Raw genomic sequence first — 19,658 nt, forward strand, 5'->3', positions numbered from 1 at the left:
AAAAAAAAAAAAAAAAAAAAAAACAACCTCCTGTCATCTATTCTTCTTGTTTGGAATCCTTCCCTAAAGGCAAATGCCATTCTGTCTACCTTTTAAGTTGTCTGCACTCTTCATCCATCCCTTCAGCATGAACTGCAAGTGAAGTAAATTAGAACTGTCCTGTGCCCCCAATCTTTCCCTCAAATTAAAAAAAAATATTTGGAATTACCATCGATTACTCTAGAGTTGATCTCACAAGTTAACAGGCACACTCCAACAACAGTGAACATCCAGGGGACGGACATTGAGAGTGGTCTCTTATTAGTACCCGGGCGTTCACCTGAACAATTAACTACTGATCTCAGAACATTGATGCTCTCTACAGGAAAGGTCAGAGCAGCCTGTACTTGCTGAGGAGACTCCAGTCCTTTGGAGTGCAGGGGCCTCTCCTACGGACCTTCTTCAACACTGTACTGGCATCAGCCATTTTCTTTAGGGTAGTCTGCTGGAGCAGCAGCCTTTCAGCAGCTGACAGGAAGAAGACTGACAAACTGCTAAGGAAGGCTGATTTTTTTGTCTTGGGGGGTCCCATGGACTTAGTGCAGGTTTTGGTAGCCAAGCTATCATCTCTGATGAACAATGCCTTGCACCCCATGCAGAACATTATGAGGCACTGAGCAGCTCTTTCAGCAACAGACTCCTTCACCCCAAGTATATGAAGGACAGATTCTGCAGGTTCCTCCTGCCAGCTCCTGTTCAAATATTTAACACTCAGCTCTGTTCTCAATAGACTTCTCTTTCATTATTTCATTCATTCATTCCATTCACTCACTCTCCCACACATCCACTCACTTGCACACCATAGGTGTTACTACTGCACTGCTACCACTGTAAGTATTGCTGTTGTTCACTGCTAGTTGCAACTTTTGCACATTTTTGTATTTTTGATAACTTTTCTGTCTTTCTCTGCTGTGAGTGGTTGAAATTTCCCTCTATGGGATGATTAAAATAATATTCTATTCTATTCTATCCTAACTACATTCCCTTCCCCATCGGGAATCGGCCCTAAGGAGGCCAAACTGCTACCAATGGGATTGTCAGGCACTGGTCAGATCAGAGTTAGTGGACCATCAGTGCAGGCACTCTATGGGTATTAATAGAAGACTGTATGGTTTTCGCAGTTAACAGATCATTTTTCACACTGAGGACTTGTTAAAGGTCCATTTATTATATATTGTTACAACAGATTCTGACATATAGTCCCTCTTATACCCAGATGTGACTGGCCACAACAAATGCATTGTCAGAATCTAAAAAAAAGCAACCCATCTATGTTGGTCAGGACAAATAATATAAAATATTTAACTGTGTAGAGAAATAACATATTTGTTTATGAAAAATGCTTAGAGTTGTATACTTGTTTGATATGCGAGTCAAGATGTGTATGCTTTTTCTGCCTATTAACAAAATTTTGGGACACTTGCAAGATGACTAACCCTGAACGCACACACACAGAAAACATACAAACCATCATTACACTACAAGTATTACTGTTTTACAAAACATTAAAAAAACAATACAAACAATGTAAATGGATATATTTTTACAGGTAGAAATATAACCTGAATTCAAAATCAAAAATTTAACGATTGCAAAAATACATGCAAAATTTTGTCAAAATAGCATGAAAAACAAAGGTTAATAACAAAGTCGACAAAATACTCAAAAAAAAAAAAAAAACGTGTTTAAAATGATTGATAGGGGTTTGGTTGTTAAGGAGCACACAATGGTTAAGTCAAAACAAAAACAATATGAGATTCATACCAAATCAATGATCAGACACCAAATAAATATGAAATATGCAAGATATTGACTGGCAGATTATGCTGAACAATATGTCAATAGTTACTTTCTACGGTTTAAGGACATGTATGCTAGCTGTGAGACAGTGGAATGGTGTGCTGTCGGGGTAACAGAGAAGTTCAAGGTGGAGGTGGGACTCCTTCAGGGATCAGCTCTGAGCCCCTTCTTGTTCGCAATTGTGATGGACAGGCTGACAGATGAGGTTAGACAGGAATCTCCATGGACCATGATGTTTACAGATGACATTGTGATCTGTAGTGAGAGCAGAAAACAGGTTGAAGAAAATGTGGAGGTATGCTCTGGAAAGGAGAGGAATGAAAGTTAGTTGCGGAACGACAGAGTTTTTGTTTGTGAATGAGAGGAACTCGGGAGGAACGGTAAGGTTACAGGGAGCGGAGATCAAGAAGCTGGAAGAATTCAGGTACTTGGGGTCAACAGTCCAGAGCAATGGAGAGTGTGGAAAAGAGGTGAAGAGACGGGTCCAAGCAGGTTGGAATAGGTGGAGAAAAGTATCAGGGGTATTTTGTGATAGAAGAGAATCGGCCAGAATAAAAGGAAAGGTGAATAAAAGGAAAGACAGTGGTGCGACCAGCGATGCTGCATGGCCTAGAAACAGTTACAATGACGAAAAGACAGGAGGCAGAACTAGAGGTTGGAGATATGAAGATGTTGAGGTTCTCTTTGTGAGTGACCAGGATGGATAGGATCAGGAATCAGTCTATCATAGGAACAGCACATGTTAGATATTTTGGAGAGAAGGTCAGAGAAACCAGACTGAGATGATTCGGTCATGTACAAAGGAGGGTTAGAGAATATATTGGTGGATGGATGCTGGAATTGGAGCTGCCAGGCAAGAGGTCTCAAGGAAGACCAAAGAGAAGTTTTATGGACATAGTGAGAGAGGATATGAAGGTAATTGGTGTGAGAGAGGAGGATACAGAGAATAGGTTTAGATGGAGAAAGTTGATTCACTGTGGCAACCCCTGAAGGGAAAAGCCGAAAGAAGTTACTTTCTATGGTTTCCTATTCGCTCTATGACGATATTTAACATTTCTTTTTCTTCACCAATACCAAAATCTACTCGTGGAACCCTAATCAATCATAGGGAAGGTTGTCATGTCTTGTTGGTGTTTACCATTTTTATTATGAACCAGCTTTTATATTTATATTTGTGTCTCCAGCCCCAGGATCCAGCAGCATATGGTCCTGGCTCTACCCTGGTTGAAAGTTCCAAACATTACCTGAGGATACGGTATACACTCTTGCCTTACCTGTACACTCTTTTCTACAAAGCCCATACAACAGGGGAGACTGTGGCTCGTCCTGTTATGCATGAGTAAGTAATTTCAAAGAACTTCACATAATTTATGGTAGTCGTTCAGTCGTTTTTGCTCATAACCCTATAATTATTCTTTGAATAATCATGTATTCTTTGAATGTAGCTAATAGCTAATGTAAGTAGATATATATGTTTCATGTTACACTGATTACAGTAGCATTTTGATCAGCACTTCTAGTTCAAACCATTGTCAGCTGAAGTACAGAGGACTCTCAAGAAAGTCAGTTGTTAACCGTCATATTTGTTTACATAGATAGATAGATAGATAGATAGATAGATAGATAGATAGATAGATAGATAGATATACATTTATATGTCTTTTTACAAAATCCCATCATAGGGATATGCATATGCATTGTTGTTGATAAAACCTCCAGTTTGGAACAATTGGATAAAGTTCAGTTTATATGAGTAACCCACCTAAAGACCACTAGGAGTATTACACAGGTCGGGTTATTCAATAGAATGAATGAAGAAAGGAAGGAATGAAGCTTATGATCAGAAATAAGTCAGCTTTATTAATTTATAATTCAGGTAAAATCGTACGTTCATATGTTGAATTCTGATCACAAAAAATAATATAGATGACAAGGATGGACAACCTAACAAGAAAGCAAAATAGGTGTAACCGGTCAGCTGTGGCTGCGACATACCAGATGATAAACTAAGTATTACACCTTCACTCAAACCATAAACAAGCCATCTTTTTTGGGAATTCACTCCACACAAAACGTGGAAAGATAACAATGGCGAGTGTTATTCACTAATTAGCAAGCGGGAGCCAACTCGCAAGGGAAAGACCAACCTAAATGCAGAAATAAGAAGACACAGAAATAAACACAATAATAAAGTGGAGATGGTTTCACAATATAACTGGGGCTACAGGACAGAATCACGAGCACCTGGTGGCCTACAGATTAACACATACTAAACGACATTTGCTTGAGGGGTTTTAAGTATTATAACCTCGGAATAATGGTGTGGGGGGAAACACAGTAGTTACACTAACGGTTTTGATTTCTGTAGTTTGCCTTAGATTTCCATCCAGGTCAGGGCGAGGAAATGGTTAGTAACCTCTGTAAAGTCCAGTCCCGAAGGAATGTTGTTCTAAAGTGCTAAATTCCACCCGTTTCACTTTCAACTGAGTTAAAGTCGCTAAAATCCAAGAAGCAAACTCTGTCTTGGCGCGCTATTTTCTCACCACCGGCACATCTCAGTGGTACAAGGGCTTGCCTTTCGGCATTTAGCCGAATGAATGTAAATTGAAAAACAACAATGAAGCCTGCGTCGTGAGCTACCAGTGTTACGTCATGTCACATGACCATAAAGTTACCTAAAAATTAAAGGGCCAGCGTTTCCCGTCACATTTGCCCTCAATCCACATTCTTTGGTGTTGTAAACAGCATATTGGCCCTCTCGTTAAAAAGTTTGAATAAAAAACACTCAAGATGGGGCATTAAACTGACGTAAAGTAGTTCGTATACTCGGCAGGAAGGTTTTTTTTGCTTCCTCGAACCTTAGCGAGCTTAAAGTACCACGTAAACGTGATGCATACAGTTTCCCCTGAGAGTACTTTGGTGTTGGCGGCACCCTCCTTTCACCAAATTCTCATGGGATATCTCAGCTTCACACAATGTAAACAAGTTAGTCTGTCTAAACAGCTGGCTATATGAGGGCCATATTAAAATGTATATTTTATCTATTTAAAGAAAAACACATTTAAAAATTAAATGTTGTTGCACATTTGATAAGGTTGGTATGTTTTATTTATTTATTTTTCCATGAATTTAGCTATCTAGAAAACATTGCTATTGTTTAAATAAATCACATGTTAAATGTATTTTGCATTTGTTCAAAAGGCTTTGTCCCCCTAAAATGTGCACTGTTAGAAATGAACTGGTATTGATTTTGATTACTCTAAAATAATATACATCACTTTATATTATCAAAATCTTCTGTCATTCTTAAATTCAATTTGGCAAAAATATAGTGTTCTTTTTGTCTCAGAAATGATGGAGGGATAAGAAAATTAAGCTGCTGGGACAAAGAGTTAGTCTGACGTTTAGTATTGAATAATTCAATGAATGTGAATTCTGGGTTGCAAATCTTTATGGCTGGAATTAGCTTTTTTTTTTTGCTTTGCTGGTTTTTGCTTTGCTCTCCGTCATATTCCAAATGTATTTCTCAATGCTTATGAATCATATTATCACAAGATAATATTAAAGTCAGAAGGTAGGTAATGTCAGTAATAGTTCCTCACAGATTGTGATATCATTTGTCATTGCACACTTGATTATAATGTGTACTGACACTGATTACAATGTATTGTTATTGTACTTATTCTTATTAGGATGATTCTTATTATTTTTTTTAGTAGTAGTATTAGTAGTAGCAAAAGGAATATTATTTATATATATGTTATTCATGTTTTCCTTTGGAATGTTATTCCCAAGGTTTTACTCTGACAGCGTTACTTGGGACGTGGATCGCCAGTTTCTCTGGGGAAAGCACTTGCTCATTACTCCTGTTCTGGATCCGGTCAGTAGAATTTACCTAATGATATTCAATGGACAAGTTCATAAGTGCATATATGTATGTGACATTCATTGTATAAAATGGATATTACACATTTTTGTACACTGACCTAAAATGCACACAGTCATATGTAGGCAACTTGACCTCCGGGGAAAATATGACATTGGATTTTCTTTGTTGCCCTCCCTTCCTCTCTGCCCTCGTATCACACTTCCAGATTGTTTCTTTTTTCTCCCTCTCAGCTCTAATGAGAGCTCTGACCTCATTACAAGCAGATTAGAAGGGTAGATATAAGTATGTGCACATGCATGCACATCCATGTGCATGTGCCAATGATTTCAGTGCATGTATATGTGTGTGTGTGTAAGCATGTGTGTCTGTATGTGCGTGTATGAGAGAGATAGAGAATGTGTGTGCGTCTATGAGTGCCTGCATATGAGCAGGCGTGCAGATTCAACGATTGTGGTCATGTCAAAGTGGCCTGATTAATAAGGAATTTAGCATGGTCCCTTGTGAATGACAGAATACTGGAAACCAAATTGGATTCATTGTGGGACTGCAAATGAAGTAACTTCAATCAGTGTCATTGTAGAGAAGTTTTCTATGCAAGAATTGCTAAAACAAACTTTTCTGGGTAAGTTCCTTCGGGTTTTAGCAGTCCTTGGGCATGATAAAAGAAAAGAAAGACCTGCCATTAACTGTATGAGGTCAGAGAGGTGTGGGGACCCCTGAAGGGATCAGCTGGAAGAAGGTTTTTTTAGTTACTTATTTGTATATAAATAAGTAAATATACATCTGCCTTAAAAGCACATTCAACTTCAAAACCTTTTACCTAGCTAAAGATGATTATCATGATCTGGATATTATAAATAAGTACAGAAAAGTTTCACTCTGGTTGCAAAACTGAAAATCTTTCTCCATTAGCCCCACTGAATCCTCTCTAAAACCATCATACTATTTGGGAGTTAGATCAGCAACAGGTCCCCCATTCCCTCTTTGGTTCGCCATAAGCTGTCCTTTGCAGCAGCTGACAGGAAGAAATTGTCTGTAAAATCTGAAACCAATTCACTTATCTCACCCCTAACAATTTTGAGGAGCACCTTTTTACTTGTCCCATAGTGTATTCACTTCAAACCCCTAAATGAAAACCTTTTAATTTGGTCTTCCTCTAGGCCTCCTGCCTGGCAGTTCAAACCTCAGCATCCCTCTACCAATATATTCCCTATCCCTCCTCTGCACATATCCTAATCATCTCAGCCAAGCCTCTCTGACCTTATCTGCAAAACATCTAGCATGCCCCTCTGATGGACTCATTCCTTATACTATCCAACCTTGTCATTCCCAAAGAGAACCATAACATCTTAATCTCCACTTGCTACAGCTCTGCTTCCTTTCTGTTCAAAATGACAATATCTCTAAACCATACAACATTGCTTGTCTCTCTGTCTTGTACACCTTTCCTTTCATTCTGGCCGATACTCTTTTATCACACATTTCCCCATATAGGTATGATCAATCATATCCACAAGGTTCATTGTCCCTTGAATCTGTTTTCAAACGTGTTTTCAGTCTCCCTCATTTATCTGAAAAGTGGTTTGTTTATTTACAAAAAGCAAGCTGATTTACGAGCATGCTAAACAAACTTAAGTTGGGTGAATACACTTAGATTGCATCAGTGTCATTCTCTGCTACATCACTTTTGCAAAATGTAATTGAATAGGATCTTTAATTGTCCATCCCTATGTTCAGTTATGGTTGGCATGTCCCATCATGTCAGTCCTGACCGCTACGTTACAGATGCATTAGACTGCAAAGACCTTTCAAGAAAAGGCAGCTGTGACATGATTTGGCTCAAATGCTGATCTTAAACAGTTTTTCATAAACCCAACCCTTACATAGCAAGAAGTTATTCTTATGTTGCTCTGTATTTATCATTCTGTTCACCTGTCTCTCTTTTCTCTAATGATGCACCCGCTCCATCACAGAGATCAGTAGATGCACTAACCTTGATCTTTCTGATACACTAGAGATATCCTGACTGTCATACCCTCTGGTCTTCATCCATGCTTTCACTCTCCCTTCTCTTGCCCATTACTTCATTTTTTTTTAGTTCATCCTTTCATCAAATGTTGGTGCCCATGTCTCATCTGCATTCTCTTAATCAGCTGCTGTCAACTCGCCCTTGTGATGCTGTCTCATTTCATCCAATGTCTCTTTTTTACCTTCTTACTAACATTCGCTCACTGCAATTCATTCCCTTTTCATCTCATCTACCATCTGATCATTACGCCAGAATGAATCTTTGCTCCATCTGATCAAATCTTACCTTATGGCTAACAGACCTTCAGTAATCTAAATGTGGTTACAGACCTCATGCCTTTTCTCTCAATCACAGGTAGTTGGCATGCAAAGTCCTCAAGTCCTTTTTTATTTTTTGGTTAGGTGAGTGATAGGTGCTCAAACTGATCAGAAACTAGAAAATGAGGAAAAAGCCATGATCAAGTATTTTCACAACAGTGTTTCACATTAACTTTTTTTTGTCTATGATCATGTGTGTTACTATGTTCTTCACTGACCTGCCTTCATACACTGTTTGGGACCTCAAGACAAGCCCCTTAAAAATACTATTGCTGACAGACAGTGAACAAAAAAAGCAAAGAATGCTGATGTCACTTGTGCTGCATTGTCCTATAAGCTGCCATATTTGCTTTCCATTATTTGGTCTTCCTTTTTCTGATATGACATTTGTGTTTATTCCCATCAGACTCTCCACCCTGTCAGAGTCAGTGCCATCAAAGGCTCAGTATTATGCTTTGGATTGCATTTTTTCATCCTCCACCTTAAGCCATCCAAGGCTGTCACTTTCCATGTGCTGCTTGATGCAATCTTTTCCATCATCTTTGACATTGTAGCTCTATTGACTAAAATGTCATGGAAGCTCTGTGAACTTTATATCAGATTATACAGTTTCAAAATAGCTATCTTCACTTGCCTGATGCCAAAATGTTATCAAAGTACTTTATATGTATTTGTCCAGGGATGAAACTATCTTCAAGTAAGATAGATATGTTAGGTGCAGCATGATCAAATATTCATTGTTGCTAAAAAGGGGTTTGCCTTCACAGAAGTCTTTTTTTTTTTTTTAATTTCTTCTTTATTTTTTCTACAGGGTATGGAAATGGTGCGTGCGTATATTCCAGATGCTGTATGGTATGACTATGAAACGGTAAGACAATTAAATAAACAAAATTGCTGATACTCCATTAATTGTTCAAATTACTAGCCAAATGCCTGTTTCAGAACTATATCTTAGAATTTTGCTCATCATCTTTGAGCATGATATAATCTCACACAGTTTGTCTAAAAATTGTAACATTTCTTTTGGAATTCCTTGTACTTTAGACTGAATTACGTCTAACCTCAATTTATTATTCTCAAAAGAAGAGACATTGAGCTTATATATCAAGGAATAGTACACCAATATGTATGAAAAAAAAACAGTAAGGACAAAACAGTAGGTAAATTATTTTTAGATTGATATGCACGCAATGACAGTTTAAGGTGGTGGGGGAACTACATCAGAGGTCAGCTCTGAGCCCCTTCTTGTTTGCAATAGGAATAGACAGGCTGAGGGATGAGGTTAGACTGGAATCTCCATGGACCACAATGTTTGCAGATGACATTGGGATCTGGACTGAGAGCATTGAGCAGGTGGAGGAAAATCTCAAGGTAGAAGTATGCTCTCGAAAGGAGAAAGATTATTAGCTAAAGCATGACAGATTAAATGTGTGTGGATGAGAGGAACCCAACCCATGAGGCTACAGGGAGTGGAGATAGAGAAGGTGAAGGGCTTGAAGTAATCAAGGTCAGCAGTCCAGAACAATGGAGTGTGTGAAAAAGAGTTGAAGAAACACACTCAAGCAAGTTGTAATGGGTGATAAGAGAGTATCAGCCAGAATAAAAGGAAAGGTGTACAAGGCAGTGTTGAGACGTGTGACACCGTGTGGTTTAGAGACAGTGGCATTGAAGAAAAGACAGAAAGCAGAGCTGTAGCAAGTAGAGATTAAGATGTTGATGTTCTCTTTGGGAGTCACAAGGTTGGATAGGATCAGAAATGAGTCCATCAGAGGGACAAGCACATGTTAGATGCTTTGGAGATATGGTCAGAGAGGCCATACTTATGTGGTTTGGTCAGGTACAGAGAGAGGTAAGTGAATATATTGGCAGAAGGATACTGAGGCAGGGACTGATAGGCCTCCTGCTTGGCAATCCAAAGAGAAGATTTTTGAACGTAGTGAAAAAGGAAATTAAGTTAGTTGGTGTGAGAGAAGAGGATACAGAGACTAGGATTAGGTGGAGGAGACTGTGTTGGCGCGGCAAACCCCTGAAGAGAGTAGCCTTAAAGAAAAGAAAAAGTTTGATAAACAAGCAAATTTGAAAAAGAAATATTAGTAACTACTAATTTATGTAGATGCTAATTAATTTGAGAATTGTACGACCTAATGAAGTAACGCCTCACAGCACATGGGGTGGTTGTTGCCCATTTGTTGGAATGGGTGTCCCTCCAATCAGTAGGTTTGCGGATCAATTCCTGGCTAGTCATGTCTGCATGCTGAAGCAGCATGTGAAAGAACACTGAACCCCCCCCGTTGATTCCACGCGTTTTGTTGGGCCTTGCAAGGGACATCCACTGCCTTGTATGCTTTTGCGTGTGTGTTAATGGATGAGTGTAATCCAGTGAAATCGCAAGCTGAAGAAAGCAAGCAGTTTGTGCCAAACGAGAAAAGTTTCGTAGTTTTTAAAACCAATTTTGTTTTTATGGTTTGATATTTAAATGCATCACCATGATTCCAAATGTGCTGAAGAATTGTTATGCCATCATCATGTACAAAAGTAACTGAATCACATAAGGGATACTGCCTCAAGTTCTTTGTTTGAGGCTACTAAACAGGAGTGATAAGACCTAAAAAATTGAAGGTACAGGCAGAGTGAATGAAGGTATAGTGAAGAGGCATGCAAGAGTTACCATCCTCACAAAGAGATAAAAGAGGTGTTGAATTCCTTTGGGACCCTATTTGGGCGTATCAGCAGTGATGTAAAGCAACTGCTGATAAGATGAACGATTAGATTGACTTTGTACTGGTCGGTCTGAAGTGATAATTGAGACAGGAGGATGGAGAGATAGGAAAGCAATAATATGGTTGAAATCAGCATGAAGAAAAACTAAGGAGCTGTGTGAAAAGCAGTGGAGAAAAGATGAAAGCATTAAAGCAATGCAAAATAATGTTAGCTTGAAAAAGGACAGAAAGGAAGCAAAGAATCACAGCACATGATAGGAAATACAAGAGCTTGAGAAAAGATGGAAAGGACAACAAGGGGAGAAAAATATGTGCAGGAATGGTTGGTTTGGTCAGTGAGAAGAAAAGAAACAGAGTTCTCCAGACATTGATGGGCTGATAAGATCTGAAATTGCTTATAGACGCTCCACTAACTCCAGCCCACACAAGCAGCCATACTGTACTGTACAGCATAAATCAGCAAACAAACACAGACAGACTCACACACGCACGTACACACGTGAACCTCAAAAGGAAATAAAGAGAGTGAGATTGAATAAAAAATAGAACACCACAAGACAGAATAACTGGGAGAATATGAAGGAGAAAAAGGAGAGATAGATTTATTTTAGACTGATATGGAATTCAGTCTTCAGGAGCCTCATAAAATAACAAAATTATTGAGGTTTACAGAGAAGTAACAGGAGCAACAGGAGGGAAAGACAAAGATGGAAGGTTATGCTCTTATGAAAACCAGGAAACGCGTATCAAACATAATTTTATTCCAGTGGACACATAATACATTATAACAAAGATACAGCAGATCATCCCATCTGCTGGTCTATATGCTGTAGGTCTGAACTCCCTCTGCTAGATTTCCATGAATACTTGTAATAAACTGACTTCCTGAACATGGATGACATTAGAACGTATGCAAGGAATCAGGCAGGACATTACCTCTGAGCCACATTACCAAGGTCTATAATAACAACTTTGGGATGTCATTTTGACCAAAAAAGTGAGGTTTAATGAAAGTAAGGTCTCAAAAAGAGGGGACATGATCATAACCTAGGAGGATGAACCCTGATGTGCCAGTGCAAATTTTCAGTAAAGCTACAAATTCAATAGAATTCTCTGGAGAAATATAAACCATAAAGTGGTGGTCAAGACTGTTGTATGACATTTTCAATCCCAGGTCCAGTACCTTAAGACATCAAAGCAGATTGAAAGATCCATCCATCTTCTTCTGCTTATCCTGCATTTAGGGTTGCGTGGGATGCTGGAGCCTGTTCCACCCGTCATCGGGCAAGAGGCAGGGTACACCCTTGACTGGTTGCCAGACAATCGCAGGGCCACATACAAAGATCAATAACCATCCACTCACTCATTCATTCATCCAGGGCAATTTTCCCAATTAACCTGCATGTTTTTGGACTGTGGCAGGAAACTAGAGAACTCCAGACACAGGAAGAACATGCATGCTCCACACAGAAAGGTTCCCTAGTCGGAATCAAATCAGGGTACTTTTGCTCTCAGGCCAAAGCGCTAACCACTGCGCCAGGTTGTAAGATATATGGACAAACAAGTGTGAACAGATGACAAGAACAAATAAAACAAGACAGATAATTAATTTAAGAGGGATGATAGAGAAGTACAGAGAAAGTATTGCCCCTTGGTTTAGGAAAATATATGACAGGGTGCAGCGAGAGAGGAAACTATGGTTCTGTATGAGAAATTTTGGAGTAACAAGTCCAGAGTTTCTCTGGAGAGAAAATACAGAGTATTTGCAACAGTCTGTGTATGGAGTTAGTCCATAGACTGTTGCAGGACATGAATGAGAGGCGAGAGACAGTGGTGGCTTGTGCCATAGTGTGCGATGGTGTGATAGGAGTTCAGGGTGGAGGTGGGACTACATTATGCACTAGCTCTAAGCCCCTTCTTGTATGCAGTAGCAATGGACAGGCTGAAAAGAATCTCCATGGACCATGATTTTTGCAGATGACATTTTGATCTGTAGTGACAGCAGGGGGCAGGTGGAAGGAACTCAGGAGGTAAAGGTATGCCCAAGAAAAGGAGCAGAATGAAGGTTAGCCACAGAATGACAGATTACATCAGTGTGAATGAAAGGGACACGATTGGAATGGTGAGGCTGCAGGGAGTAGAGATAAGAAGGTTGAGGATTTTAAGTATTTAGGGTCCACCGTTCAGTGAAATGTAGAGTGTGGAAAAGAGGTGAAGAAATATGTTCAAGCAGGCCATAACGCCTGAAGAGAAATGTCAGAGATAATGTGTGAAAAAGAGTTTTTAGCCAGAATCAATGGAAGGTGTACAAGACATTACTGTTGCAGGCAAATAGTATATGGTTTAGAGCAGGGGTGTCAAACTCATTTCTCATGGCGGGCCACATACGGCCTAGGTAGATGTCAAGTGGGCCGGACCATTAAAATGATGGCATACTCAGCAATAAATAACCAAAATATCACGTCTTTCCTCTGTTTTGGTGTAAAGAAGTACAAGGACATTAGGAAAATCTTAGAATTTAATGAACAATCCCTTTACAAAACATTTCATGAAACACCTCATATTTCCTTTGACAAAAGTGCAATTTACTTCTATCATTCACATGTATACGTTGCAATCATGTGATCATGCGATCCCACTGATTGTATAAAGGCACAAAACTTTAACAAGTAATTGGTATTGAAAAATATAGTATTGCACTTTAAGATTAAATGAGACTGATAAAGACAGGGATTTTTAAACCATTTACACATATGCATATAAAATCTGAATTCAATCCCTGTCTACACCCTACAAACTAAAAAGAGTGCTATTAAATATGTAAGGAAGAAAGTATTCACCTGTCCTGTAAATGTGTAAACTTCATACCTGAAACACGCATACACATACAATACAAACTGAAAATGTATGGAGTTGCATGAAAATTGAATTCCACCATACTCGTTTGTAGTGAAGCTAGTGACTAACTTTAAATTGCACATTTTCGCTAGCAATTAGCTAGCTGGCTTTTCCCGGCTATGGGTGAAAGTGGACCGCTGTTTCCTCAGACCCGCCAGCAATTCGTCGGTCTTATCTCTTCTCAGTTGTCTTTGCAAGCTGTCACATTTTTCACTCTGATGAGTCCCGTAGTGGCGCCGAATATTATATTCCTTAAATACCGAAACTTGTTGCAAACACACTAAGCACAAAGGTTTCCCGTGCGTCACCGTAAATAAATAGGACATAGTCCATTTTTCTTTGAAAATTCTACACTCTTTAACTACTTTTCTGTGTTTTGATAACGACATTTTGGCTAATGAGGGCGTAGCGGGGAGGCGGAGAACAGGGTAGAAAAAACGTCATAACAAGCAGCAGGTGGTGCATTGATAACGTGTGCTGATTGGTCTCTCTCAGTGATGCGGATCGTCTTCTACTCTGACCAAAATAGTGCGCCCCTAGCGGAAAATTATTGAATTGCATTTAATAAAAAAAAATAATAAATCCTTGTCTTTTATGCTTTTTTTCACTTTCACATTATCCTGCGGGCCTGGTCGAACCCCCGTGCAGGCCGGTTCCGGCCCACGGGCCGTATGTTTAACACCCCTGGTTTAGAGAAAGAGGCACAGAGAAAAAGAAAGGAGGCAAAGTTTGGGATAGCAGAGATGACTATTTTGAGGTTCTCTTTGGGAGTAAGTACAATAGACAGAATCAGGAATGAGTTCCTCAGAGAGACAGCACATATTTGAATCTTTTGGAGATAAGGTCAGAGAGGCTGGACTGAGATGGTTTGGTTATGTACAGAGGATGGATAGTGACTATATCAGTAGAGGGATGCTAAGGCTGGAACTGGCAGGAAGCTGGCTAAGAGGAAGACTAAAACGAAAATTTCAGAATGCACTGAAAGAGGACATGAAATAAGCTGTGTGAATAATCGGGTCAGATGGAGGAAATTGATTCACTGTGGCAACCCTTGCAGCTGAAATTAACAGAAGAATATATTTTTTTAGTAAGCAATTTATTTTTCATGTGGGGGTACAGGATTAAATGAAATCAGCCAAGTATTGTTATAATCACTAGCTGTTGTTTTTGGGAGACGCAACATATGGTGTCCTCTATGGTGCTACATATGGAACCCCATAGCTTTTAAAATTGTGTTAAAATTCCCTGTGGCCCTGTGGGAACTCCAACTTCAACCTTGCCTTCACATTGCACTTCAACAAGGCCACAGTGTTCAGTATAGGCCCAGAATGTAATCTGTCCCTCCGAGTCAAACAAATAGCCAGTTCAGCTTCCCCAAATAGAAAATTTAAAAGCTGGCACTTGAATTTGTCGTGTTTGACACTGCAAATAAAACAGGGCCAGAGAAAGTGGTGCCAAAGAGGTTAAAAACATTTGTAAGGGGGCTGCAAAAATCAGCAAGTCTCCTACGCTATAAAAAATGTGAAATACATTTTCAGAGAGCTCGCAGAAAGGACACTTTATAGTTGAGGGATTTATCACAGACAATAATGTCTGTTTAGTATGATTAACAGATGGCAATATACAAATGGAACTATCAATAAACAGATGTCTTATACAGTTACTCCACAGAGGGGATAACATAGAGATGTTATATGAACAATTATACAGAGTATACAGAATTTTAAAGAATATACAAGTATAAATAGTGTAACCAGATAAGTAGCTGCCAGATGCTATTGAAGAGAATATGTTTTAACCAATTATACACCTATAAGAAATGCAGATCGTTACAGAGCTGAGGGGAATGCAGTGAACAGGTTCCGGTGAGGATACGAGGGTGGAGCAGATCACCTATGGACTGAGTTCAGTAGGGTGACCGCTGTGGGAAGAAGCTATTCCTGAGCCTGCTGATTTTGGTATGCAGGCTCCTGAAATGGGGGGAGGGGACGGGAGGATCTGGAAGAGTCTGTTTGCTGAATAAGAGGAGTCTCTGAGACTGCTATGTGTCCGGTGCAGGCTTCTCTTTTTGTAGACATCTTCCATAACAGGAAGTTGAGTGCCTGTAATACGTTGGGCGGTTTTCACCACCCTCTGTAGTGCCTTGTGATCGGTGACAGAGCAATTTCCATACCAAACTGTCACATAGTTGGTCAGGATGCTCTCTATCGCACAGCGGTAGAAGTTACCCAGGATGTCAACAGACAGATGGTTCTCTTCAGTGTCCTCAGAGAAAAGAAATACTGATGGGCCTTCTTAATCAGACTGGAGGTGTAAGTTGTCCAGGACAGGTTCTCAGAGATGTGGGTCCCCAGGAATTTGAAGCTGGAGACTTGTTCCAACTCTATGCCATTGATGTGGAGGGAGGCATGAGTGTCTCCTTTCTCCTTCCTGAAGTCCAAAATGATCTCTTTGGTTTTACTGGTGTTGAGGAGCAGATTGATGTTGCCACACCATGCAGCTAGGTGTTTTACCTCTCCCCTGTATTCAGACTCATCATTGTCACAAATGAGTCCAAGCACTATCGTGTTGTCTGCAAACTTTATGATGTAGTTGGATCCAAACATGGGTCTGCAGTCATTGGTGAAGAGGGAGTAGATGAAGGAGCTCATCACACATCCCTTGGGAGTGGCCATGCTGAGTTTCATCGAGGTGGATGTGTTGCAGTTTGACCTGACATGTTGGGGTCTGTTGGTTGGAAAGTCCATGATCCAGTTGCAGAGGGAGATATTGATCCCTAGATCCACAAGTTTTGTGATAAACTTGGAGGGGATGACTGTGTTGAATGCTGAGCTGAAGTCAACAAACAGCATTCAAGCGTAAGTGTTCTTGTTATCCAGATGTGAGGGTACATAGTGCAGCGCTGTAGATACAACATCCTCTGTGCTCCTGTTTCTTCGGTCAGCAAATTGGTGTGGGTCAAATGTGGTGGGCAGACATTCCCTGAAGTGTGCCAGGACCAGTCGCTCAAAGCACCTCATTCCTATGGGAGTTAGTACCACTGTGCGATGGTCATTCAGGCATTTTGGAGAGGAATATTTTGGCACTGGCACTATTGAGGTCAGCTTGGTAGCCTTTGAAGGCCTTCGAAGGCACATTCTGCATGGTTAGAGTCACCAGCCAGGATGTCAAAAGGATCTGGGTGGGCTTTCTGCAGCTCTCGGATGTGCTATAAACAGCCACTGGCAGTATGGCTGTGAATTCCCACGGTAGACAGAATGACTGGTGGTCTTTTGCCATAAAATCCACTGTTGGTGAGCAGTATTTGCAGACCATAACAGCACCAAGGCCCCAGGTGACACTGGTGTAAACACCAAGCCTGCCACCATGGGTCTTACCTCTGTAGCATTTTAGCCTGTCAAGCTGGACTGCACCATCCAGGATGCTGTTGCTTGGCCACGTTTGCAAAAAACAGAAAGAAACAGCACTCTTTCACCGTCTTCATAGTTATCCAGAGTTGGTAGATATGGTCCATTTAGTTGTCCAATGAGTGTACATTGGCTGACACGATAGTGGGGATGGTTAGCTTGTGTAGGTTAGCTGGTAGCCTAGCCCAGACACTTCCACTCCTACTCCTCCACTGCTTCCCCTCATGCTGTCAGAATTCATCCCCTCTTATAGATGGCTGTTCACCTCTTATTCACTAATGGGCTAAACCCCATCTTACAGTTGTGGGCAATTAAGAAGCTAACACATGCTCAGCGCCTCTCACTGCTCCAGAGTTCAGCCCCTCTCGAGGAGACTGGTGTGAGATTTGTGATGAGGAGATGAGGAGGCCCAACTATGTCTAGCCAGAACCTCTTGGCCTTGCACACTAGGTTAGTTTCCTTTCACACCAGATGTGACATCCCACATCCTCACCGCCAGCTTATATAAGGATTAGAATGCTGATGTCTCAGATTTCAACTGCTACTGCGCCCACCTTGCACCCAACCCTGTTGTCTCCTCCTAATGATGATGAGCCCGTGGGACTTGGGACCCACGTTGTCCTTTTGGGGTTTGCCCGGGCCCAATAGGTGCAGGCCCAGCCAGCAAGCTCTCGCCATTGGCTCTAGTGAGCTGCGTATGGTCGAAGAAAAAATATAGTCGATGTATTCCATTAAAGGACAAATACATGGACTCTCAGACTTAGACTCTTAGACTTGACTTATTAGCTTGGGATGACTCTACCAGGGACATTAGGCACCTGACGACAGAGCTCCCAGGATTATTGGGATGCTCAAACCCTACCAGTCTTCATTATGTAATAACATCTTATGGAGTGCTGTTATGCATAATGCAATACCTAGCTTTGAATAATTTGATAATACATGCACCTCCAATCATTATAGATTGTTGACGATTTTTGCTTTTGATGCTGAAGATAATCTCACAAAGTATCTCATAACCAACGAAAGCAAATACCTATATGTGGAATATATAATCCTTTATGTATCACAAACACATGGACGATGATTCAGAAGGATATATGTGACTTTAAATATTTCCTTGTCAAATTAATTAGATGGAAAAGCTGGTGACCCGTAAACAACATACTAATATGCCTTTACCAGCTGACAAGCTGGGTTTACACATCAGAGGTGGTGCAATCCTCCCAACGCAGACGGCTAATGTCACCACCACATACAGGTACAAAATCAGATAACGATATGTGTTTGCATGTGATAAAGAGGTGTCATCATTTTTGGATTAATGAACTTAATCTTGAATGGATGTGAATGTCTGTATGGGTGTGTCTGCACGGCGATGTGTATGTAAAAATGTAGATTTGTTTGTCTGTTCATATGTATATATATTTGTGTGTGTGTGTGTGTGTGTGTGTGTCTGTGTGTGTGTGTGTGTGTATGTGTGTGCGTGTGTGTATATATATATAAATTTATTGATTTACAGGCAATATTAGTTAGTTTGTAGAGATCATGTGAGATCATTTATACATTTTGTGTTCTTATCTGTTATCTGCTTATTCAGTCGTCGTAATTCGATGGGTTTGATCATTGCTCTTGATGACAACAACCAAGCAGCTGGGGAACTATTCTGGGATGATGGAGATTCCCGAGGTATTATTCCTTTTTCACATCATCCTTCATTTGTAAATGTGCAATTTACAACTGGGATAATATTAACATTTTTTTTTTTTTTTTAATTTTGGAAAAGAAAAAAAAAACACATTATTATTTTTTTTTTATTGAGTGCCAAACAAACACAAAAATAAGCTTTTGGCAAAATGGCTCAAATAAATCTATTGATAGCATTTTGTGCCTTAAAAACGAAAAACAAAACATAAACACCTTCTATTAATAAAGACTAGTTCCACCAAATACCTAACAAGATCACTCTACTATAACACTGCATTGGTTGCCTAAAATTGCTGCTCTTTTTCAGATACTGTTGAAACAGGAAACTACATTCACTACAAGTTCACAGTGACAGATGTAAGTGTTTCTTTTTTTAATCTATACCCTTTGTACATTATGTGGTGGTGCTATACCCCAGCTTTCGTAAAATAATGAATGTATAATTCATTGTTATTAAACCTGTAAATATGCATTTCTAGACAATAGGAACAGCGGTACTAAAATTAATAACAAAAGTAATAATATCATTTGTGGTAATGACAGTAGAAGCAGCAGAGTTTTTGTATATGTATTTAATATTTTCTGTATTCTTAAAATTTGTCAAATAATTGCCACAGTGGCTCTTCAGTAATCTAACTTGTCTGTTTTGCTTTTGTCTCAAAGGGATTGCTGGCAATGCAAGTTACTCATGCTGGTTACAGGGATCCAAACAAACTTAAGTTTGACAACATCACTGTCCTTGGGGTGCCTCAGCCTCCCAAAACTATCTCTGTGACACATACCAGAGATGACTCTACCATCATGTTGCCAAACACCAACATAGAGTATGATGAAGCCAAGAAGGTAAAAGAA

The 19,658-nt window shown here is 39.9% G+C and overlaps 1 protein-coding gene across 1 annotated transcript in view; it reads left to right on the plus strand.

Annotated features, from left to right (window-relative positions):
* Window positions 1–19,658, plus strand: part of si (sucrase-isomaltase) — a 116,736-nt gene that overhangs the window by 39,686 nt on the left and 57,392 nt on the right. The window contains exons 19-25 of the mRNA XM_086164385.1: window positions 3,024–3,178; window positions 5,635–5,719; window positions 8,886–8,942; window positions 18,236–18,360; window positions 18,700–18,788; window positions 19,114–19,163; window positions 19,470–19,649. Of these exons, the coding sequence (XP_086020511.1) occupies window positions 3,024–3,178; window positions 5,635–5,719; window positions 8,886–8,942; window positions 18,236–18,360; window positions 18,700–18,788; window positions 19,114–19,163; window positions 19,470–19,649 (741 nt within the window). The remainder of the gene's footprint in view (window positions 1–3,023; window positions 3,179–5,634; window positions 5,720–8,885; window positions 8,943–18,235; window positions 18,361–18,699; window positions 18,789–19,113; window positions 19,164–19,469; window positions 19,650–19,658) is intronic.

The sequence above is a fragment of the Fistularia commersonii genome, chromosome 18, assembly GCF_037954325.1.
Source record: "Fistularia commersonii isolate RoL2024-O1a breed Wild chromosome 18, RoL_Fcom_v1.0, whole genome shotgun sequence".
Taxonomy (NCBI): domain Eukaryota; kingdom Metazoa; phylum Chordata; class Actinopteri; order Syngnathiformes; family Fistulariidae; genus Fistularia; species Fistularia commersonii.